General features: G+C 39.2%; 1 protein-coding gene across 3 annotated transcripts in view; it reads right to left on the reverse strand.

Annotated features, from left to right (window-relative positions):
- Window positions 1–2933: 2933 nt before the first annotated feature.
- slc24a4b (solute carrier family 24 member 4b) overlaps window positions 2934–18789 on the reverse strand; it is a 55363-nt gene continuing 39507 nt past the window's right edge. For 2 of the 3 annotated variants that reach the window (XM_055015910.1, XM_035950431.2), the window contains 7 exons: window positions 17215–17384; window positions 16839–16980; window positions 15561–15727; window positions 9788–9902; window positions 8971–9083; window positions 8741–8806; window positions 2934–6267 (listed from right to left, as the gene is read on the reverse strand). In XM_055015910.1, coding sequence (XP_054871885.1) covers window positions 6121–6267; window positions 8741–8806; window positions 8971–9083; window positions 9788–9902; window positions 15561–15727; window positions 16839–16980; window positions 17215–17384 — 920 coding nt within the window. In that variant the 3' untranslated portion in view covers window positions 2934–6120. The remainder of the gene's footprint in view (window positions 6268–8740; window positions 8807–8970; window positions 9084–9787; window positions 9903–15560; window positions 15728–16838; window positions 16981–17214; window positions 17385–18789) is intronic. The other variant, XM_035950432.2, reaches the window with a different exon arrangement.

An 18789-nucleotide genomic window follows, 5' to 3' on the forward strand; every position in this document is an offset into this window, starting at 1 on the left:
GGCTTGTTAGGGGGCAGAGAAGAAACTCATCAGTGCACAAGATCACAGCTGACAGAGAAGCTTGTTAACTGCAGCATGGTAGCCATGAGGGTGGCTCATTAGGGAGAAGCACCAGTAGCCTGTACGGGCGTGCTGGTCTCACCAGATGGTTGCCTGTCTGGCTGATGAACAATATGGACATCCATCATTAACAAATTATGTGCAGTATGTTTTTGTGTGCATAAAACCATACAGAAAACAGTAATTCCAGTCAGGATTTGACTTTGCCACGCTTTGATATTTTGAACTTTGTATTACAGAGTACCAGAATCTTATTCACTTGGGTGAAAAAGCTCAATTTCTGTTCATCCTGAGCTGCAGCAAAGTTTGTTGATGACGCTCAGTTATGAATCCTGTTGCAACATTGCCCCCTACTGGTGAGACTAATTGGAAATCCAGGCTCATGAAGCCACTACGCAATCAAAACATGAATTTTCCCATCACTCACCACTCAGTGGACTCTTTACATGTTACCAGCCATCCGTGTAAATAACAAATTGCTTGGTATCACCTTATCTTGGTGAATACAGCCTGATTATCAAACAAGGCATATTTATAGTAAGAACAACAAATCATTACACATCATTCACTCCTAGAGAAATACGGTGGTGGAAAAAAGCTTTTTGTACACCCCATGCATTTGTGAAATATTGCATTAAGAATCACTCTTAAGTCTTCAAGTGTAATTTCTTTTAGTACAGTCACAGACAAAACACTTAACAAATCCTAAAAACGCCATTTAAAACTTAAAATTGATTGGTTCCATAAAAACACGAGACATTCTGAATGTTGAGTCATTTTCTGTGTTCCAATTCCAGCTTTTTCTTGCTCCTGCTAATTTGAGGGTACACAGAAGGCCAGGCGAAGCGTTATCTCCAGCATGTACAGTTCCTACTGTCAAGCATGGTGGAGGCAGTATCATGGTTTGGGGATGCATGACAGCTGCTGGTGTTGGTCATCTCACTGTCTGTGATGGCACATTGAACTCTGCCAAGTGTTGTGCCATTCTCCAAACCCACATACCCCCTTCTGCATTTACACTGTTTCGTCAAGGTTAAAACTGGATGTTTGAACAAGATAATGCCTCTTGTAACACATCCAGGGCCAAAAGAACTTGGCTGCAGGAGGACAGTATCCAGGTCTTAGAATGGCCAGCTCAATCCCCAGACATGAGCCCCATTGAAAATTTTTTGTTAAGTTTTGAACACATTCTGTTATTTGTTGATTTTGATATTCACAATGTTGAGAACTGACATACTGAAACTGTCAAGAATTTAGTTTTGTTAGTTTTTCTTGTAAACAATAAACAAAATAAATATCATTTATATTTGTTTGTGTCTGTCTATTGCAGCCACACCTTTTGAAACACAAAACATATTTTTCTACAAATATTTCATGACAGTATTTGAGATTGTGTAAAATTTTAAAGGTGTCCGAAAACTTATTTCCACCACTGTAGCTGTTGCAGCTACAGCTAGGGACATTTATTCAATTGAATATTCTTTGCAGGGATGCTTCAACCAAATGACAGATGATTTATTTGCTATCTAATCTCACATATATATAACAGAATTAAAAGTATTGTTGCATGTTATTACTTGGGGCCCTGGCTTAGTGTGAATTTACTCATTGCTGATGTGATTGGAAGATGCTGGGGCTTAATTAAAACAGTGAATTCTGCACCAAAGAAAAGCATAGCCAGCAAAATTTAAAAACTGAATCTGCAGTCCAGCCAAAGTAATGTGACCAGAATATATTAGAGTTTTTAAAGGGGAGATAAGCTACTTTTCCTAAAAAGACAACTTTAATCACTGCTGGTGCAGCAAAGAACAAAATAGCTACAAGGAGTACATTCAACTCATTAACTTTACCTTAAGGTTATTACACCTAGAAAGATTCATTACATATCTTGAGCTGCTTACTGTATATCACAACTCAAGGCCATACTGAATAATTTGGCTTTAGTTTAAAGAAAAACTGGAAGTTGTTCTCCAGCATTGTCACTTCAGTTAATGAAATCTTCCAAGAAATTAAAATGAATTAAAGAAAAAAATGAAAGAGCTTGAGCAGAACAGCAATTTAATTAATATGCTATTCTTTAGTCTTTCAGAAATTAAAATTGCAGTAATCACCGGCAATTCAAACAAATATTTAAAACCTCTGAAAGGAGGGATAACTATCAGCCACTGGAGGATGAATAGTATGAAGTACTACGATATAGTCTACTTGAGAAGCTGATCATATGTTTTAAATGTAAATTCTAAAGTCCATTAAAAAAAATAAAAAACTGAAGCATAGCACCACTTCAAGTACTCAAGTTACAACTAAATATATGGCATTGAAATGCAACTTTTATTCAGCAAAATGTAGATATTAAAAGCACTCGGCATAAAAAAAGGCCACTATGACTGATATTTTAAATGACACAGCAAAATTGTTAATACTGATGTCTCAATTTGTAAACAACTGTTGTAGTGTATCAACACGTGCTGTAGCTGGTTTTCAGTAAATTGCACAGTATCCCATTCTAAGTATACAAACATGTACATAAGATGATCCCTGGGGTAGGAAGGATGGCAAAAAAAAATGTTCTGATATGCATATTTACCTTTAATTTCAAGAGGTTCTCTGAAATATTGCTTCCACTGTAGGCCTAAGATGTGGTAAGATAAGCCCTACTACCTGCACTTCTCTTTCTTGCAAAGAGTCACATAGGTAAAGGACTTGAAAAAGCAGCACTTGAAAACATGATTCCTTCAAAAATCTACTTTGGTATCATTCTTAAATTATTTTTCAGCACCTACTTAATGTAAAATAGTTGGCAAAATGCCCCTTTTAATAATTTTAAACCATACAAGCCCATACTGCAGGAAACAAAGGTCACAACCACAAGATACATGTACAAATGGCTTCATTTATTCATGTATTTCACAAACAATCCAAGAACTTATGAGACAAATGTACAGGAATTATTTTGCCATTTTATTTTTTTTCTTCACATTATTGCTTTACAGTAAAATGCATTGGTTGGATATGTCCAGTATAGCAAGACAATACATTCATATAAGTTATACAGATGTCCTCAGTAATGTTTTATAGTATTTAACTTTACATTAAATATATTTTTTCATCATTTATTATTCTTGACAAACAACTCCCACATCACATTGAGCTCACAGTGCATCAGGTCGCATTCAATAAAGAAATACCCACCAGTCCTCTCGGATTAAACTGCCATTTCTGTGTGTTTGCTCTAAAGTGTGTGCGCTTGTTTTGTACACAGGATTTCCATACAATCTGGATTGATGCAGAGCTACAACAAGTATGGCATCTATGTTTTTTTGTCTTCTTCCAAAAAAAGTGACTTGGTCACAAAGATGTGAGTCAGACAATAGGTGTGAACGGATGCTGTACGCTTCCTCTTGTGTGCCAAAAGAGGAGCATTGTTTAACCCCTGTTGTGGTGTTACCACTTCAGCCTGGCAACTGCGACATGACCACACAGACCACACAACTACACACAAAAACCTTAACACTGCACATTTTGAATCAACTCAAGTACAGTACAGACACGCCTTCTTCACAGAAAGCAAAAATTTAGGCCATGTATGTACAAAAGTCCCACTGAAAAATATTGAGTCGGAGGATGGGTGTCATACAAGGATCTGAGGGTGTTCGAAGAAGTCTCTGGGCCCTGTGTGGTCATCTCTATCCAATAAGCACAGCCTTAAATCGCTATGTTTATTGGATGGAGTTTAAGTTGCTCCAAGGGGGTCTGACTTTTTAAAAAATCTGTTAAAGTCTGCTGTCACCCAGGACTTTTGGAAAAAAGTCCCAAGGGCAGCTAAGGAAAGACATCAATTCATCCACCCTGCCTTCCATGCTGCACCTCTGCTCCTTTAGCTCAGGTGGTGAAGAGTTACTGCCCTTGGCAAGAATGGAAAGCAATGAAACAGGAGTGTGTGTAGGAGGAGAAATCAGACATCCTTCAAAGCCTCTGCTCCAGAAAAACGTCCACCCTTTGCGCCCAGTTCCTCAGCTGTCACAAACACACACCTGTGAGCTCACACATTAAGTACTACTAGACAAACTGACATCACATCTCCACAGGATCCTCTGTCTTTATATGGCAATCTTGCAGGGGCCTTCTGTCACAAATTCTTTACATTGAGATTGCATATACAAGTGCCTGCTGCCAGCGGTGTGGCACAGGAATATTTTCAACGATTAAAACACTCTCCACACGTTAGTTTTTAGTCTCTGCAACATATTTTGTGGACTCCTTACAGGAATTTTTGCATGATGTCAAAATGTCTGGATTGCAGTGTAGCTCGTAGCTGCCGATTTTTGTAAAGTGGGTGGGGGCGGTATTCATTGGGACGCCCAGGAGCCCACAGCTTTTGCTGTGCTGTGGAGGAGCTGCATTTAAAGTCCCAGCATGCACTGCAGACATAGGCGGGTGTGCTCATGTTTCAGTCTGAGAGTCCAGAGCCCAGTGTGAGAATCATAGTGTGGGCTCGCACTGAGCACGTCCAAACGCACACAATGTTCTCTTGGACGCACATACAGTCACACAGACACATATACACTGAAAATACACACGTACAGAAGGAAGCACTAGTTGATTCAGAATGAGAGGACGGCTGTTAAAGTGCAATATCTACATGTAACTCAAGATCAAGAGACCATCACCATGTCCACCTCTTGGAGTTGTCCATCTTCGAGTTTCCCTGATAACCGACGGCTGTGTGGTCACCCAGCCCTGGCTTGGCTTGGGGAGCTGCAGTAGCCCCTACTGGCCAGAGAGTGTTAAAGCAGTCAGTGTTGAAAACCACCTGGTTTCTTTGCATTTATTGAACAACTACCTTCGTGATGCTGCTGTCTCAAACTGACAAATCATCTGATGATGAGAAAGATCAGATGCATCCCACAGATGTGGAGCCAGTTTTTTTTTTTGTGAACTTGTGCAGAGGGACAAATGGAATGACCTTTTGCTGAATGAAAAAAATTACTGGAGTGGAATCACCATCACCAGCCAGATACCCCTCTCAGTGGTCAAATCTCCTTACAGCACAAAGCAAGAAAAGCATTTCATGTGCAATTCTATTTCAGTGAAAAACAAGCAATGTCTGATATTTGCAATAAGTTCTACTCCATATTTCATACTAGACAAAACCTTGTTTTGAAAAAATAATTTAAAAAAAAGTGTTTACAAATTTACATTGTGCAGTGCTGCATATGCATAACACACTCACAGTCAACTGATGTGGACTGTGATACATCTTGACAGCAAGTGTCCTGAAAAAGGTCCTTTTTTAAAAGAAAACAGAGTTGATGATACAGATGAGGGTCAGGAGTTGCACAGGTTGAGTGAAATGAAGCACTAACAGTATCTGACCCCGATTGCCAAAGGTCATGCCAGGGGAGTCAGGTCCAAGCAAGAGGAGGAGAGCTGCCAAGGACAAGACCCTCTTACAGGGGCGGTCAAAAAGGGGGAAAAAAAGGAGTGTTCTTGTTTCTTTGGGAACTGGGGTAACGGTGAATATTTCAAGAATGAGTTTGAGGGTTTAACTATGCGACAGTTTTGATGAGAATAAGAGTTTTTGGTAGGATTTTTTCCTCTTGTCAGGTTCTGGTTTGGTTTGTGGAAAGCCTTTCGAAAAGGTGTGTGAAAATCTACAATGTGAACAGTAAAAATACACCAACAATCAACAGGGGCACCTCTGATTCTGGAGGTCCCCAACATTTAAAGGCATGCTAGATGGGTAGAAAGTTAACAGGTGCAAAGAGGAACTAATGACTTTACTGCAGTAATAGGCAACGCCCAAAATAATGGGCATTAAGGACCAGGACTGTGTCGCCAGGGGACAAATTAGAGACACTGAACGGAGTCCACACTTACAACGTACTGCCTCGCAGAGAAATTTGATTCATATTTGGAATGAAAGGATAACAAAGAATAGAGTGCAAAGGAAGAGAAAAACAGTCTGCAAATAGGTCCAGTATTATTGAAGAAAAAAAAATCAAGGGTTGCCATGGGAGCGCTGAGGTTTTGGTATTCGAGGCATGCTTCTGTGCTCTACTAATCCATGCACATGGGCAGGTTGACAAAAGTGAAGACATTGTATTCTATCATGATGGAGAAGCAAAGGAAAACTGCATACAGGACGAGGACGTACACGCCAAGCTTCACATCCAGCCGCCACTTGTTCAGGTGGATCCCTAGCACCTGTACACAAAAATAGCAGAAAGGCTCGTCACTGCACTAGTATATCTCAAAACATTTGAACATTGTGAAAAAGTCTAACATTTTCCATCAGTTATTTAAGAGTGAAATTGTATATACTCTTTTAAAGTGAACTATTTCAAGCCTTTCTACTTAGGATTTTGATGATTATGGCTGACAGAATAAGAAAATCAGAAATCCAGTTTTTCTAATCATTAGAATATTTCTAATATCAATTTTTTTAAAAAGACAGATTTACAATACAGAAATATCCGGCTGCTGAGAAGTACATTTGTGGTTCCTTTACCACAATTTACTTCATCAGTCCAGCATGGCATGGAGGTAATCAGCCTGTGACACTACTGAGGTATTATTGAAGTCCAGGTTGCTTTGACAGCAGAATTCAGCGCATTTGTATTTTTGTTTAGGTGTTTCTCCTCTTCCTCTTGACAAGACCCCAAATGGGGTTCAGGTCAGATGAGTTGGCAGGCAAATCAAGCACAGTAATATCATGGTCAGGGAACCGTTTAGTTGTGGTTTTGGCTTTGTGGGCAGGTGCTAATTCCTGCTAGAAAAGGAAATTAACATCTCCATAAAGCTTGTCAGCAGATGGAAGCATGAAGTGCTCTAAAATCTCCTGGTAGACGCTGTGTTGACTTTGGACTTGATAAAACACAGTGGACCAACATTAGCAGATGGTATGGCATCAAAAATCATCACAGATTGTGGAAACTTAACACTGGACTTGAATACCTTGGATTCTGTGTCTCTCCATTCTACCTCCAAAGTCTAGGAACTTGATTTCCAGATGAAATGTAAAAATTATCTTCACCTGAAAAGAAGACTTTGGACCACTGAATAACAGTCCAGTCCTTTTTCTCCTCAGCCCAGGTAAGTTGCCTCTGACATCATCTCTGGGTTCAGGAGTGACATTAGGAATGTAACAGTTGCAGCTTCTTCCCTGAAGAAGTCTGGATTTGGTGGCTTTTTGTGAACTGACAACAGCCTCACTCTACTGCTTGTGAAACTCTTCAAGTTTTTGAAAGGGCTTCTCTTGACAAACACCTCAAGGTTGCAGCCATCCATGTGTACCTTTTCCTACCACACTTTTACTTTCCAGTCAATTTTTTATTAATGTGATCCAATACAGCACTCTGCCAGTAGCCAGTCTTTCCAGTAATGACCTTCTATGGCCTGCCCTCCTTGTTGGAAGTGTCAATGATCATCTACTAGACATTTTTAAAGTCAACAGTCTCTCCCATGATTGTGGTGGCATGCACTGAACTAAACCACAAGATTCACTGTATTTATACTATTTGAATAGTAAATTACTCAAACTCAAAAATCAAAGATTGTATTATTTATTTTAAAATTTGATAATTCTAGGTTCTTTGTGTGAAAGTGTCATATTTTCTCAGTAAAAACAAGCTTTAAACTATATGGTAATTGATGTGCAAAAATATTCATTATTCAAACTGTGCACTGCATATCCCACTGTACACTCAGCCATAAACCAAAATGTATTAAAAAATTAATGGCGACCCAATCAGCTCATTCATTTATTGCTTTTTTTGAAAACTGTCTCTTTTGCTTTGTTGAGTTTTAGGGGGAAAAACGTGCTGAGGTAAACTGGTGTTTCTAAATTGTACGTAGGTGTGAATGCGAGTGTGATTGTTTGTCTCTATATGTTGCCCTGTGATAGGCTGGTGACCTGTTCAGGGTGTCCCCTGCCTTCACCCTAGTCAGCTGGGATAGACAGTGCTCTCTACCACCAACATGAACACACCAACTGGAGGGATATTTGTTGAAAAAAAAAAACAACCTTTCAGCAGAGTTCCAGAGACTTCAAGAAACAATGCCAAGCAGCATTGAAGCTCTTCTGGTGGCACATAATGGCTCAATATCTTAAGACACTGTTGTTTTTTTCTTTAATTTGTCACCCAATTGAATGTGGAGATAAGTAGAAAATGGGTCGCTACTGAGTTGGTAAGTGGGAAAAGACATGGACACATAGGATAATGTGTTTGAGTACAGATGAGCAAAACACAGCAATACACATGTAACAGATTGATATTCCTGCACAGAGTTGTTTTGAAAAACAGAAAAAAAAACCACCCCAAAAAAACCCACATATTTTGTGAGAACCATATATTGTAAAGGCAATACGTGTGGGGACCCATGTTTATTTGGCATCACATTGTGAACACATTCTGAACTCTAATAAAGAATAGTGTTTGATGATTTTAGTGTCACACATTTGAATCTGTAATTGAATGTAACAGGAGACCAAATATAACCTGGTTCAGTCTCTATTCCGTAACAGTGTTAAGACTAGCCAAACAGGGATGCTGCATCATGCGCAAAATTTATGAGTTTTCGCTTTGAACATTTATGTTGCGCTACAGCAGTAGGTTAGGTAGGTTACCTGGCATCGGTGTAGTATATACATCATTAGCTATTGTTAAAATATGCTCACCGTTAGGGCCACAGAGCCCAGCAGAAGCACCACTGAGTATACCAGACCCCGACTGTTGATCATCACCTGAAACACATAATGTAAGATCAGCAACTAATCCGGAGCTCTATAATCTCATTAGTCAATCTCAGAGATGAGACATAGTTGGATTTTGTTGGTCCATACACTCATATCCTCAATAATCCAGACACATGGAGGTCTGGGTTCTTGCAAAAATAAACTTGTCTCACCTCTGATCCATAGCTGACGCACATGGTCTGTATCGCCCAGGGGACTCCAAGTCCCACTAGAATATCAAACACATTACTGCCAATTGTATTGGACACCGCCATGTCTCCCAAACCTGCAACAAAACAATGTTCAAATAAAGTTAGTAGGGATATATTAAATCATTCCTCTGCTCAAATGAACCACTTTGTTTCCAACGATTCTGCTATTCTGTATCTTCTGATATTTCATAAAGACCCCAACCCTGTTCATCTGTGATAGCAGTGACGCAGGCCTGCATGCTAATATGTATAAAGAGCTCTGCACTATTTTGTGGTTTGTACATCCTTGCTTGCACAATTTATTTTCATGAACACAGGAGACAACCGGCACATCCTTAAGTTTACACTGCTCTAGATTTGTAAAAGCTAACGAAGTGGACAGCTTTATTTTTCTGAATTGAATCTGTACGCTTACAATGTTCTCCATCTGCAGTTTATAGCTAATGTTAACTCCATTTGCATGTAAATAGTTTGATAGATTGCATAAGTTGATAACTCAATACATTTCTCTATGTTCTTCTCTCAACTAAAGAAAAAAGAGAGTACTAGAAATTTCATCTCAAACTACAACCCCTTGTATATATAATAGCAGTGTATGTCAACATGGATGACTTATGCAACCAACCACCAGGGACAGTCAAAGTTAAAGAATAAAATGGAGATATCCTGGTGGACTAATGGTAGAAAATGTGTAGCATGTGAATGATCACATGCTACACATCTGGATCACAAATCCACAAAATTCCAAGGTAAAAATGTTCCAGTGAGAAAAGTATACCTTGTCGAGCCACAATGAGACTAGCTATGCAGTCTGGGACACTGGTGCCTGCGGCCAGGAAAGTGATGCCCATGATGACATCTGGGATTCCCAGCGTGTAGCCGATTATAGTCACCTGAAAAAATACAGCGTCAGAGCTCAGAACAGCATGAAGAAAAAATATGCTAAATCTTCTTATTTCAAATTGCATTTAAATTCTTCTTCAGTGAAGAATACTTTGAAAGTGATAAATTACATTATGAATCTTTAGGGGCGTCCTGTATATTTCAGTGAATAACCCCTTGAAACCTCAGTTTATTTACAATTAAATTTAAAACACTTTTTGTGTTTTTGCTTTCCAGCTGATGCTAAAATAAGTGGATATTGTTAATTTATCTACTAAACATAGAACAGATGTATAATAATAACAGATATATAAAAATTAGGTCCCACTCCGACCGGTCCTACAAGAAACCAGTGCTTGCAAAACTTTCCGAGGTACGTATTGAATATGCACAAGCCAGCATTGGGGGAATGGATGCGCCATCTTGGCTGCAGGCTGAATGAAAGTGGTATGTTGCGAATTTGTGACAATCGGCGTCAAGGGGTTAAACAAGATTACTGGTTTCAGTTAAATATTCTGGGTAAACTTAAATTAGCATTGTTAGCTAAATACACCACTTTGCCAGATGTGTAAGCAAATATTCCAGTAAGAATGTGTAATCTGCTGCCCAAATGCCATTGCAGCATTATCATGCATCCTTCTTCTACTTTGCTATAATTCATCTCTATTCAGTGGGACGTGTAAGCTGTCGTAATATTCTAAAGAGATTTTAACATTTTATAAATAAACTTCATCTGTACTGTAAATATTCTTCCAAGACCAAAAGGCCATTTTGATATATTTATCATATTCTTCCAGGGCAAACGATATCACTCTTACCATTCATGTGTTTCTCATTACGGATGCTGTGACAGAAATCCTCTATTTCTTTGAAAACCTAAATCATCCCTGTTAAAAAGTAATTGCCCCCCTAAACCTAATAACTGGTTTATCCACCCTTGGCAGCAACAACTGCAGTTAAATGTTTGTTACAGCTTGTGATCAGTCTTTTACATTACTCTTCTCCGCAGAATAGCTTTAATTTAGCCAAATTAGATGGTTTTTGAGTATGAACTGCCCTTTTAAAGTCATGATTTGAAGCTGGCACCGGTGAGCAGCTGTCGTACCTGCTCCAGCACCCTTACAACTTTTTTTTATTGCTATTTAACTTTTTATTTAACTTTTTGTATGACCTTCACCCTGTCTTGTCCTGGTCATGTCAAATACGACCAGGACATTTTTTTGCAAATGCCAGACAAGCCTTTATGTTCTTCTTGGTCAAGAGCTGTTTGCACCTTGCAACTCTCCCATGATGCCATTTTTCTCCAGTGTCTTCCATTTTGTGTGATCATGTAGACAGACCTTTAACTGTGGCCAGTGAGGCCTGCATTTCTTTTGATGTCTGTCTGGTTCCTTTGGGATCTCCTGGATTGGATGTTGACGTGTTGTTGGAAAATTGTTGGTAGGCCAGCCACTCCTGGGAAGGCTCACCACTGTTCCATGTTTCTCCATTTATGGATAATGTCTCTCATTGTGGTTCTCTGGAGTCACAGAGCCTTAGCAATGACTTTGTAACTCTTTTCAGACTAATAAATGTCAATGATTTTTTTTCTCATCTGTTCTTGAATCTCTTTAGAACGTGACATCATATACTGCTTTTTGAGACCTTTTAGCTACTTCACAATGCCAGACAGGTTCTATTTAAGTGATGTTTAGATTCAACAAGCCTGGTAGTAATGTGGGTGTGGCTGGTGATACTGAACCCAATTGCCAAATGAGTTTGATCATTTTGTAGAAGGGTAGCTAAGGGGCCAGTTACTTTTTCACATGGGGCAATGTGGGCCTATACAGTATTTTTCCTTCAATAAATGAAATAATCATTTAAAAGCTGCATTTTCTGTTTTCTTGGGTTATCTTTGCTAAATATAAAAAAATGATCTTCTGAAACATTTAAGTATGTCAAATATGCAAAAATATTTCTGTAGATTTCTATAGGGGGGCAAATATTTTTGTGCTGTACATGCAAATGTAACAAGATGTTCATTCAAGGTATATGTAATTTCCCTAAAGTCAACATACCTGTATTGTCCTTTTTTACAATATCGTTAATTAAGTTCCAACTAGCCAGAATGACATTGTAGATAACTTGAACTGGAATTGCAACTAGTCAGAATGTAATGACACATATCGACATAAAAATTAGACTGGGTAAAATGATGTTGCAGATATCTGTAGTTATGTCAGAAGCTACGATGACTGAGGCCTGCTCGCTTTTCAAACATACAGTGTATGTAACACATGGCACTGCAACCATAATGCATATAATAAACTGTTTTGCCACAATGTCAGAGGAGCATGAGGCCAAACGTAGTAAATCTTGACAAGTTTCCAATGAACAAAGCTATTGTTCTGTACTATAAGCTCTTCCTGTTTCACAGTATTTTCTGTTCCATTACTTCTGCTAACATTGTTGAAATTCTTTGCTGAACCAATATCCAATATGAAGCCTCATGAGCAGCACATGAAGATCAGTTCAGAGTAGTCATAACAATGTTGGAGATATCTGCAGCTAGTATTTTTACTTAGTCCAAACGGGAATATAGAGATCCCTGTCATTTTGACTGGTTAGACTGAATCTGGAATAAAAATTGTGAATTGTCACAACAGACTCAAACTGTGACTACTTACAATTTTTCAAGTCATACAAAATCAAACTGATGATTTTGATATATTTATTATGAATTTCAATAAACCTCAGTTATTAAATATTACTTGCCATCCATCTTAGGATTTTTTGATTTGAGCTTCTTGTCTAACCCCCTTTTTTCTGCTTATGCTGCTTCTAGTAAATATCTCGAAAGTTGTCTTCAGTCTTTATTGGATGGGGTATGCATTAGAGATCGACCGATTATCGGCGCCGATATTTGGAAAATTGACATGTATCGGCATCAGCCTTTTTTAAATCCAACGGGCTGATACGAAGAAATCAATTTAAAACTGGGTTATTTCGGCTCAGATGGAGCCGCGCCTCTCTCTCTCCTGCCTTCCGTCTCCAACACTATCCACCCCATGCCCTCTGACTAGTTAAAGCTTGTTTTATGCTTACCGCGTCCGCGAGGTCCGTGCGGCTCCGTGTGGAAAAATTGCGTCATTTTCGCACATACGCCCCCTCCAGCGGCCTTTCCGTGCGGAAAATTTCCGCTTCGCGCACCTCCACATTTTTCTAACCAACGCGGACGGAGCCGCACGGAAAAACATGGCGGAGGGCCAGGACCTACTCGTAGCTGAAGTCTAGAAATACGTGGACTTATATGATTCATCTCACAGAGATCACCGTGGTAACCGGGTTATGAACTATTCATGGTGTGAAATAAAACTAACTGCTGAAATGCTTTTATTCGGTAAAATGCCGTGTTGTAAGTGGTGTAAACCATGGCAAACTTCGTCTTCTCTAGTTTAATACCAGAGTAGACCAGGTAGACGTGTGTTTGAGCTACACTGCCCCCTGCAGTTTGGAAGCAGACTTCTTCTTCTCTAGTTTATTACTAGAGTAGACCAGGTAGACGTGTGTTTGGGATACACTGCCCCCTGCAGTTTGGGAGCAGACGCGCACGGAGTATAAATGCACACACGTTCTCTCGCACGGATTTCCGTGCGGCTGATTTCGGCGCGGCTCGTTCGTGCGGAAAGTATATTCCAGCCTAAAGGTAAAGGCCGCTGGAGGGGGCGTGGGTGCGAAAATGACATAATTTTTCCACACGGAGCCGCACGGACCTCGCGGACGCGGTAAGCATAAAACAAGCTTTAAACATTTAAACAGCAGCTCTGCAACTCGTATTACCTCCCGACATGTCTGTGAATTACTTAACCCTCTGCGTAATCGAACGAAGCAGGAAGATGAAGCGTCAACAAGTCTCCCTTTAAACGTGTGTCAAAAGTGCGGATTTTGAACTTTCTACCAGTTTTTGAATCGTGTTGCTTGGCCAAGTAAAACCAGAGTTATGATCAATAATAAACGCTGTACTTTTGAGCGAACTTTAGGCGAGCGCATTTCGTGCGTCATTGTATGATACACGGCTAAACGGGAGATTCTTTGAAGCCTTCTGTAGCCGACACAAAAACAATCAGAAACATCAGGGATAGTTTGTAACTCTTAGGGAGTGACGTGTGAAAAACAAACAGCTCTGAGACTCCCTGCTGGAAGCACCTGGGACAAAGACGCTCAACACTTGCAGTGGCTGGGGGATGGACAGACACGTTCTGACTGGGAGCGGCCGCACAGACACACTCCCTGTGAGAGTGTCTCTGTGTTACTACGAAGAGTGGAATATTTTAGAAATACACAGAGGAGAGACGGCCAAAGTGCGGATTTGGAACTTTCTAACGTTTTTTTTTTAGTCAGGGGATAGTTACAACTCTTTGGGAGAGCAGCTCCAGAGCAGCACGTCCTTCACTGGCTTTGGCCGCAGATCATCTCTCCGTCAGACACAGAGAAGACACAAGATGCACAGAAAATGAAGACTTCGCTTCAGATGTAAAATAATAATAATAATCATAATAACAATCATATTCTAGCAATAGAGAACATCAGGACTCCAGATTCTCCCCATGGTCCAAAAGCCCGTTTCGAATTGTTTTTGCCATTGTACAGACTGTGGTGGACAGAAAAACTTTTTTGGAGTGGCACAAATTCATTTATGTAAAATTTTATTGTGACTCCTAAGGATTTTCTAAATAGTTGTGCAAAAGTGCCTAAAAATTTCCTGCATTTTAGTGCAAATATTGATAAATAACTGTGTTGACTGCTAAATTTGCACATTATTTTATGACATAAATAATTTATATTTGCATTCTAAGTTCTGAAAAGGATTCTTTACACATGTTTATGGTGTCCACAGTAAAAAAAAATCCAACTTTTTCCTACTCGGACTTTGTCTACTTTTTTCTGCAATTTTAGGTCGTGTATTCATACATTATATCAAAAAATGTATAAAAAATTGTAGAAGCACACAGGTGAGGTTGTGCTGAAAAAAGACACCAAGCAAAGTAAGATCAACAGTTTTTAAGGCGAAATATAAAAGTAAAATCAGAATTAGTCAAAAATGGACCTCAGTCAAATTGTCCCCCCAGATTCCTAAGGATTAAAACAAAGATAAGTCATTATAGTTATATTTAAATTTTACTTTATTTACTGTGGAAACATTTCAGGGAGCTATTTATTTAAGCTTTTATTCAACTTTATAAGTTGAGGAAATCCATGCACTTCTGGAGCTATTATTTTCTATTTGTTTGATTAAATAAACATGCTTTAGGCATTTAAACGAAGTTCAGTGTTTGCATTATTCTAATTTTTTTACGCCAATTTTTACACTTACTGCAAATGAATATCGGCTATCAGCCGCCTCTAACTACTAATAATCGGTATCGGTCCTGAAAAACTCATATCGGTCGATCTCTAGTATGCATAGCTAGATGTGCAGTTACACCAACAGTGAGAGTGCAGAAGAATGAAAATTAGAAGTGTTTGACCTTTTTGGTTGGTAAATTATTTGGACTACTGAAAAACCAACTTATAATTTTCTAATTACAGGCAAGTTGAAATTAAAAGTGGATCAGTGTCCTTTGAAGAGTAGCATTACTTGTAAAAAGCACAAAGCAGAAAAGCAGAATCTCTGACATAAACTCACTCACCATCCAAACCATTAAGTAGGAGAAAACAGCAATCCAGACAGTAGAAAGGATGAAGGAGACCATGAAGTATTTCTCCCAGCGAGGCTTGGCACAATTTGGGACAGTTAAGTACAGCAACAGAAGCAGAGGCCACGATAACAGCCACTTCACCTTGCTGCCAATACCCCCTGCAGCGGAAATGCATGAGATCAGCAGTCAGATTTTTTTTTCTTTTTTGAAGTCATTCAATTGTAAGTACGAAATGTGATTTTCCGATCAGCTTATTCTAGCATCAAACGTCAAATGAATTTTTACGTTTTATTATGACATTTTTGAAGCAATTTTTGCTTGCTAAAATTAGGCTCATTCCCCATGAACGGCACCTGCACCAGATGGCAGCAGGGGGAGTTAAAAGTTGGAAGCAAATGCAACATCAGACATCAACATCGGACAGAAATCTAACTAACATGCATTGTGCAATCATCAGCAATCAAATCTGTGTAAGTGTGCCTCATCTCAAGTGAGCCCAATGTCTTTAATCTCTGTTTTGCCCTCATCCTTGAATTCTTTGTGGTGTACTCCTACAAATGTGCATTTGTGACATAAAAGGCTCCTGTGTAATATAAAAGGACATGAACAGACCTGACGATCTACCAACACTCTTAACATGGGGAGTTTGTATTGTATTTTTCTGTAAAGTGCCTGTTCTTAAAATATTTTAACTTCAGCTCACATAGAAGATAACTCTGTGTCCAACCCATCTGTCATTCACCACAAATGCTTAAAGCTTTATTTGGTACCAACTGTACTCTCTTTTTTTTTTTGATGTAAAACTTGTGTAGGCAGACACCCAAACCTTGAACTCCAATGCCATATATAGCCTAAAATAAGGAAACACCTCCAAACACTTAGATGAATGTTACTATTTCATAAAAAAACATTAATCAGATTTAGAGTCTTTTCACATCAGCAGCCTCTGACTGATAAAAGGGCAGCCTCGCTCAGAGCTGTCAAAGTGGATGATCATTAGCTGGTCTACAACAAGCCACTGACTAATTTGAGCGAGGACATCAACAACTACTGAAGCGATAAGAAAATCTCAAGCCCATCGAGCAAAAACATCAAACTTCTTTCAGCAATAACAACATCCCAGGTTCTGAAAATCAGTATGTACAGGAGGATGTATAGCAGATTTGGAAATATGACTTGCATATCAAGATCAGATCTTATTAAAACTAAAGTATCCCTCCATGTATGCCAAATTATAACATCCATCAAGGGAATACATGAATCACATACTTGGAATATGAAACGGTGAGATAGTGTCATTTTCTTCTGCCTCAGTGGGTTTGTCCTCTGGAACGTTTCCATTCTCGATTTCAACCTTCCCGTCAATCACTTGTGTCTCCACTCCATTGGCAGCTTGCACCAACTTCTGGCGCTTTCAGAAAAAAGAAACTAAGTCAAAGAGCACACGAGCAGACATGCTGCTACTTCGACTGCTGATTTGCTGCTACCACATTTTTAATGGATCTTGTTTCTTCAGTCAAAGCAACACATTCTGAACACTTGCTAGAAATTAAGATTGGAAACATGAAGCTTAAAAAGTCTACAAGGTAACTCTATAGCAGTAGCACCTAAATCTAATTATTGAAGCAACAACTGCCTTCTGTACCTCTGTAATGATGAGGCGACTGGCCATGCGCAGACGGGTCTTGGGTCCAAAATGGCTGGTGACCATGACACGGAGGCCTGCCTCAGGAAACCTGAACTTTGAGGGGCTGGCGTTCATGATCTCGTCCACCATCACCACTGAGCCACGACTGTAAGCCTTGCTCGGCTTGACTGAAGGAAAATTCATTATCAATTACACTCCCTATTTTTCCACAGTGAAAATGAGAAGTTTGCAGTACCAAATTGTAATTTAAGTTTTAGCCATTAAGCTATGGACTGTATCAGAAGTATCGTTAATGTCATTTTGTAGTCTGAGCAATATGGTCTTTCAGGTCAAAAGGAATCTTAATGAACGCTGAAGAGCTATTCTGTCCCTGTGCCAAAGTAAAAGCTGCACCAGGCAAGGTTTTTCTGCCAACAAAATACTCCACTACCTAAATCCCAGCATGGACTGGATGTGGACAGTTCAGTGCTGACACAAATCAAAACCTAAGAACAGAACATCCCCTAAACATCAGTGTGAAGTTCTTATCTAGCCAAATTTTTCACTGCTCTGAAATTCCCTTCTTCCTTTCTCTCCTTTTCCTACATGACATGGAAATTGGTGTTGTGAGTCACTCAATGAGAAGTGACTCTTGGTCATATTGCTCAAAGAACATGGTTTAATCCTTCACCTTTTAATGATAAACCATGACAAAACACCAAGATATTTTTTTTCTTTGATCAGGGTAAGTTATCCCTGCAAAGTAACAATATGGATAAAGATCATGGTACATAAAACAGCATATGGCACAAGTATCGTTGCTGGGATATTACAGCATTTATCTCCACCTGTAGATCTCTGGAATAGCATAAAGCCTTTGCTAGCAATGTGTATTAAGTCACCACATGCTACAAACAAAATAGGAGCCCATGCATAAAAGCATTTCACCAGAGCACTACCAGTGACAAAAAAAAAAAAACTCCTGTGTACATTTAGGCCACTTCAACAATAGTATAATTTAACTGAAAGTAAATTAACAGTCCCAAATGATCTCTCCTCTGCTGGACTTCACTTGGTTTCTACCAGCAAGTAACTTGGTAGACAGAATGCTTGTGGAGGAAAGGAGGAAGGTACAGTCACTATGACTCCCCAGTGTTCGATGCCTTGCTCCCCTCATGCCTTTCTTAAAAGGCACCACACTGCAGCTGTGTTGGTTAATATGAGGATATTGTGTACAGTTGACATGATTTCTTGGTACTGAACTTCAAATAGGTTTTCTAGATTTTTCTAATTTGCCTGGTGCAGCTTTGAAGTTTGCCTACTAGTTGTGAATATTTCTGGGCCAACCAAGACTGATTTTGAAATCTGGGACTCAGATGATGTAACTTCTGGCATCTTTAAACAATCTTCTCAAACTGTAATGTAGGTGGCTGACATGGTAAACAAATGATAAGATTGTTTCAGATGTATTTTACAATGCTTTATTGGCATTCTATAACTCAACATTTGCTCGCAATTAGCTATAAGATGTGCTGTATAGAGAATAAATAAATTCTACAGCACACTTACTAGTTTGACTTAGCCTTAATTTGA

This window comes from Amphiprion ocellaris, chromosome 12 (genome assembly GCF_022539595.1).
Source record: "Amphiprion ocellaris isolate individual 3 ecotype Okinawa chromosome 12, ASM2253959v1, whole genome shotgun sequence".
In the NCBI taxonomy this organism is placed as follows: Eukaryota; Metazoa; Chordata; class Actinopteri; family Pomacentridae; genus Amphiprion; species Amphiprion ocellaris.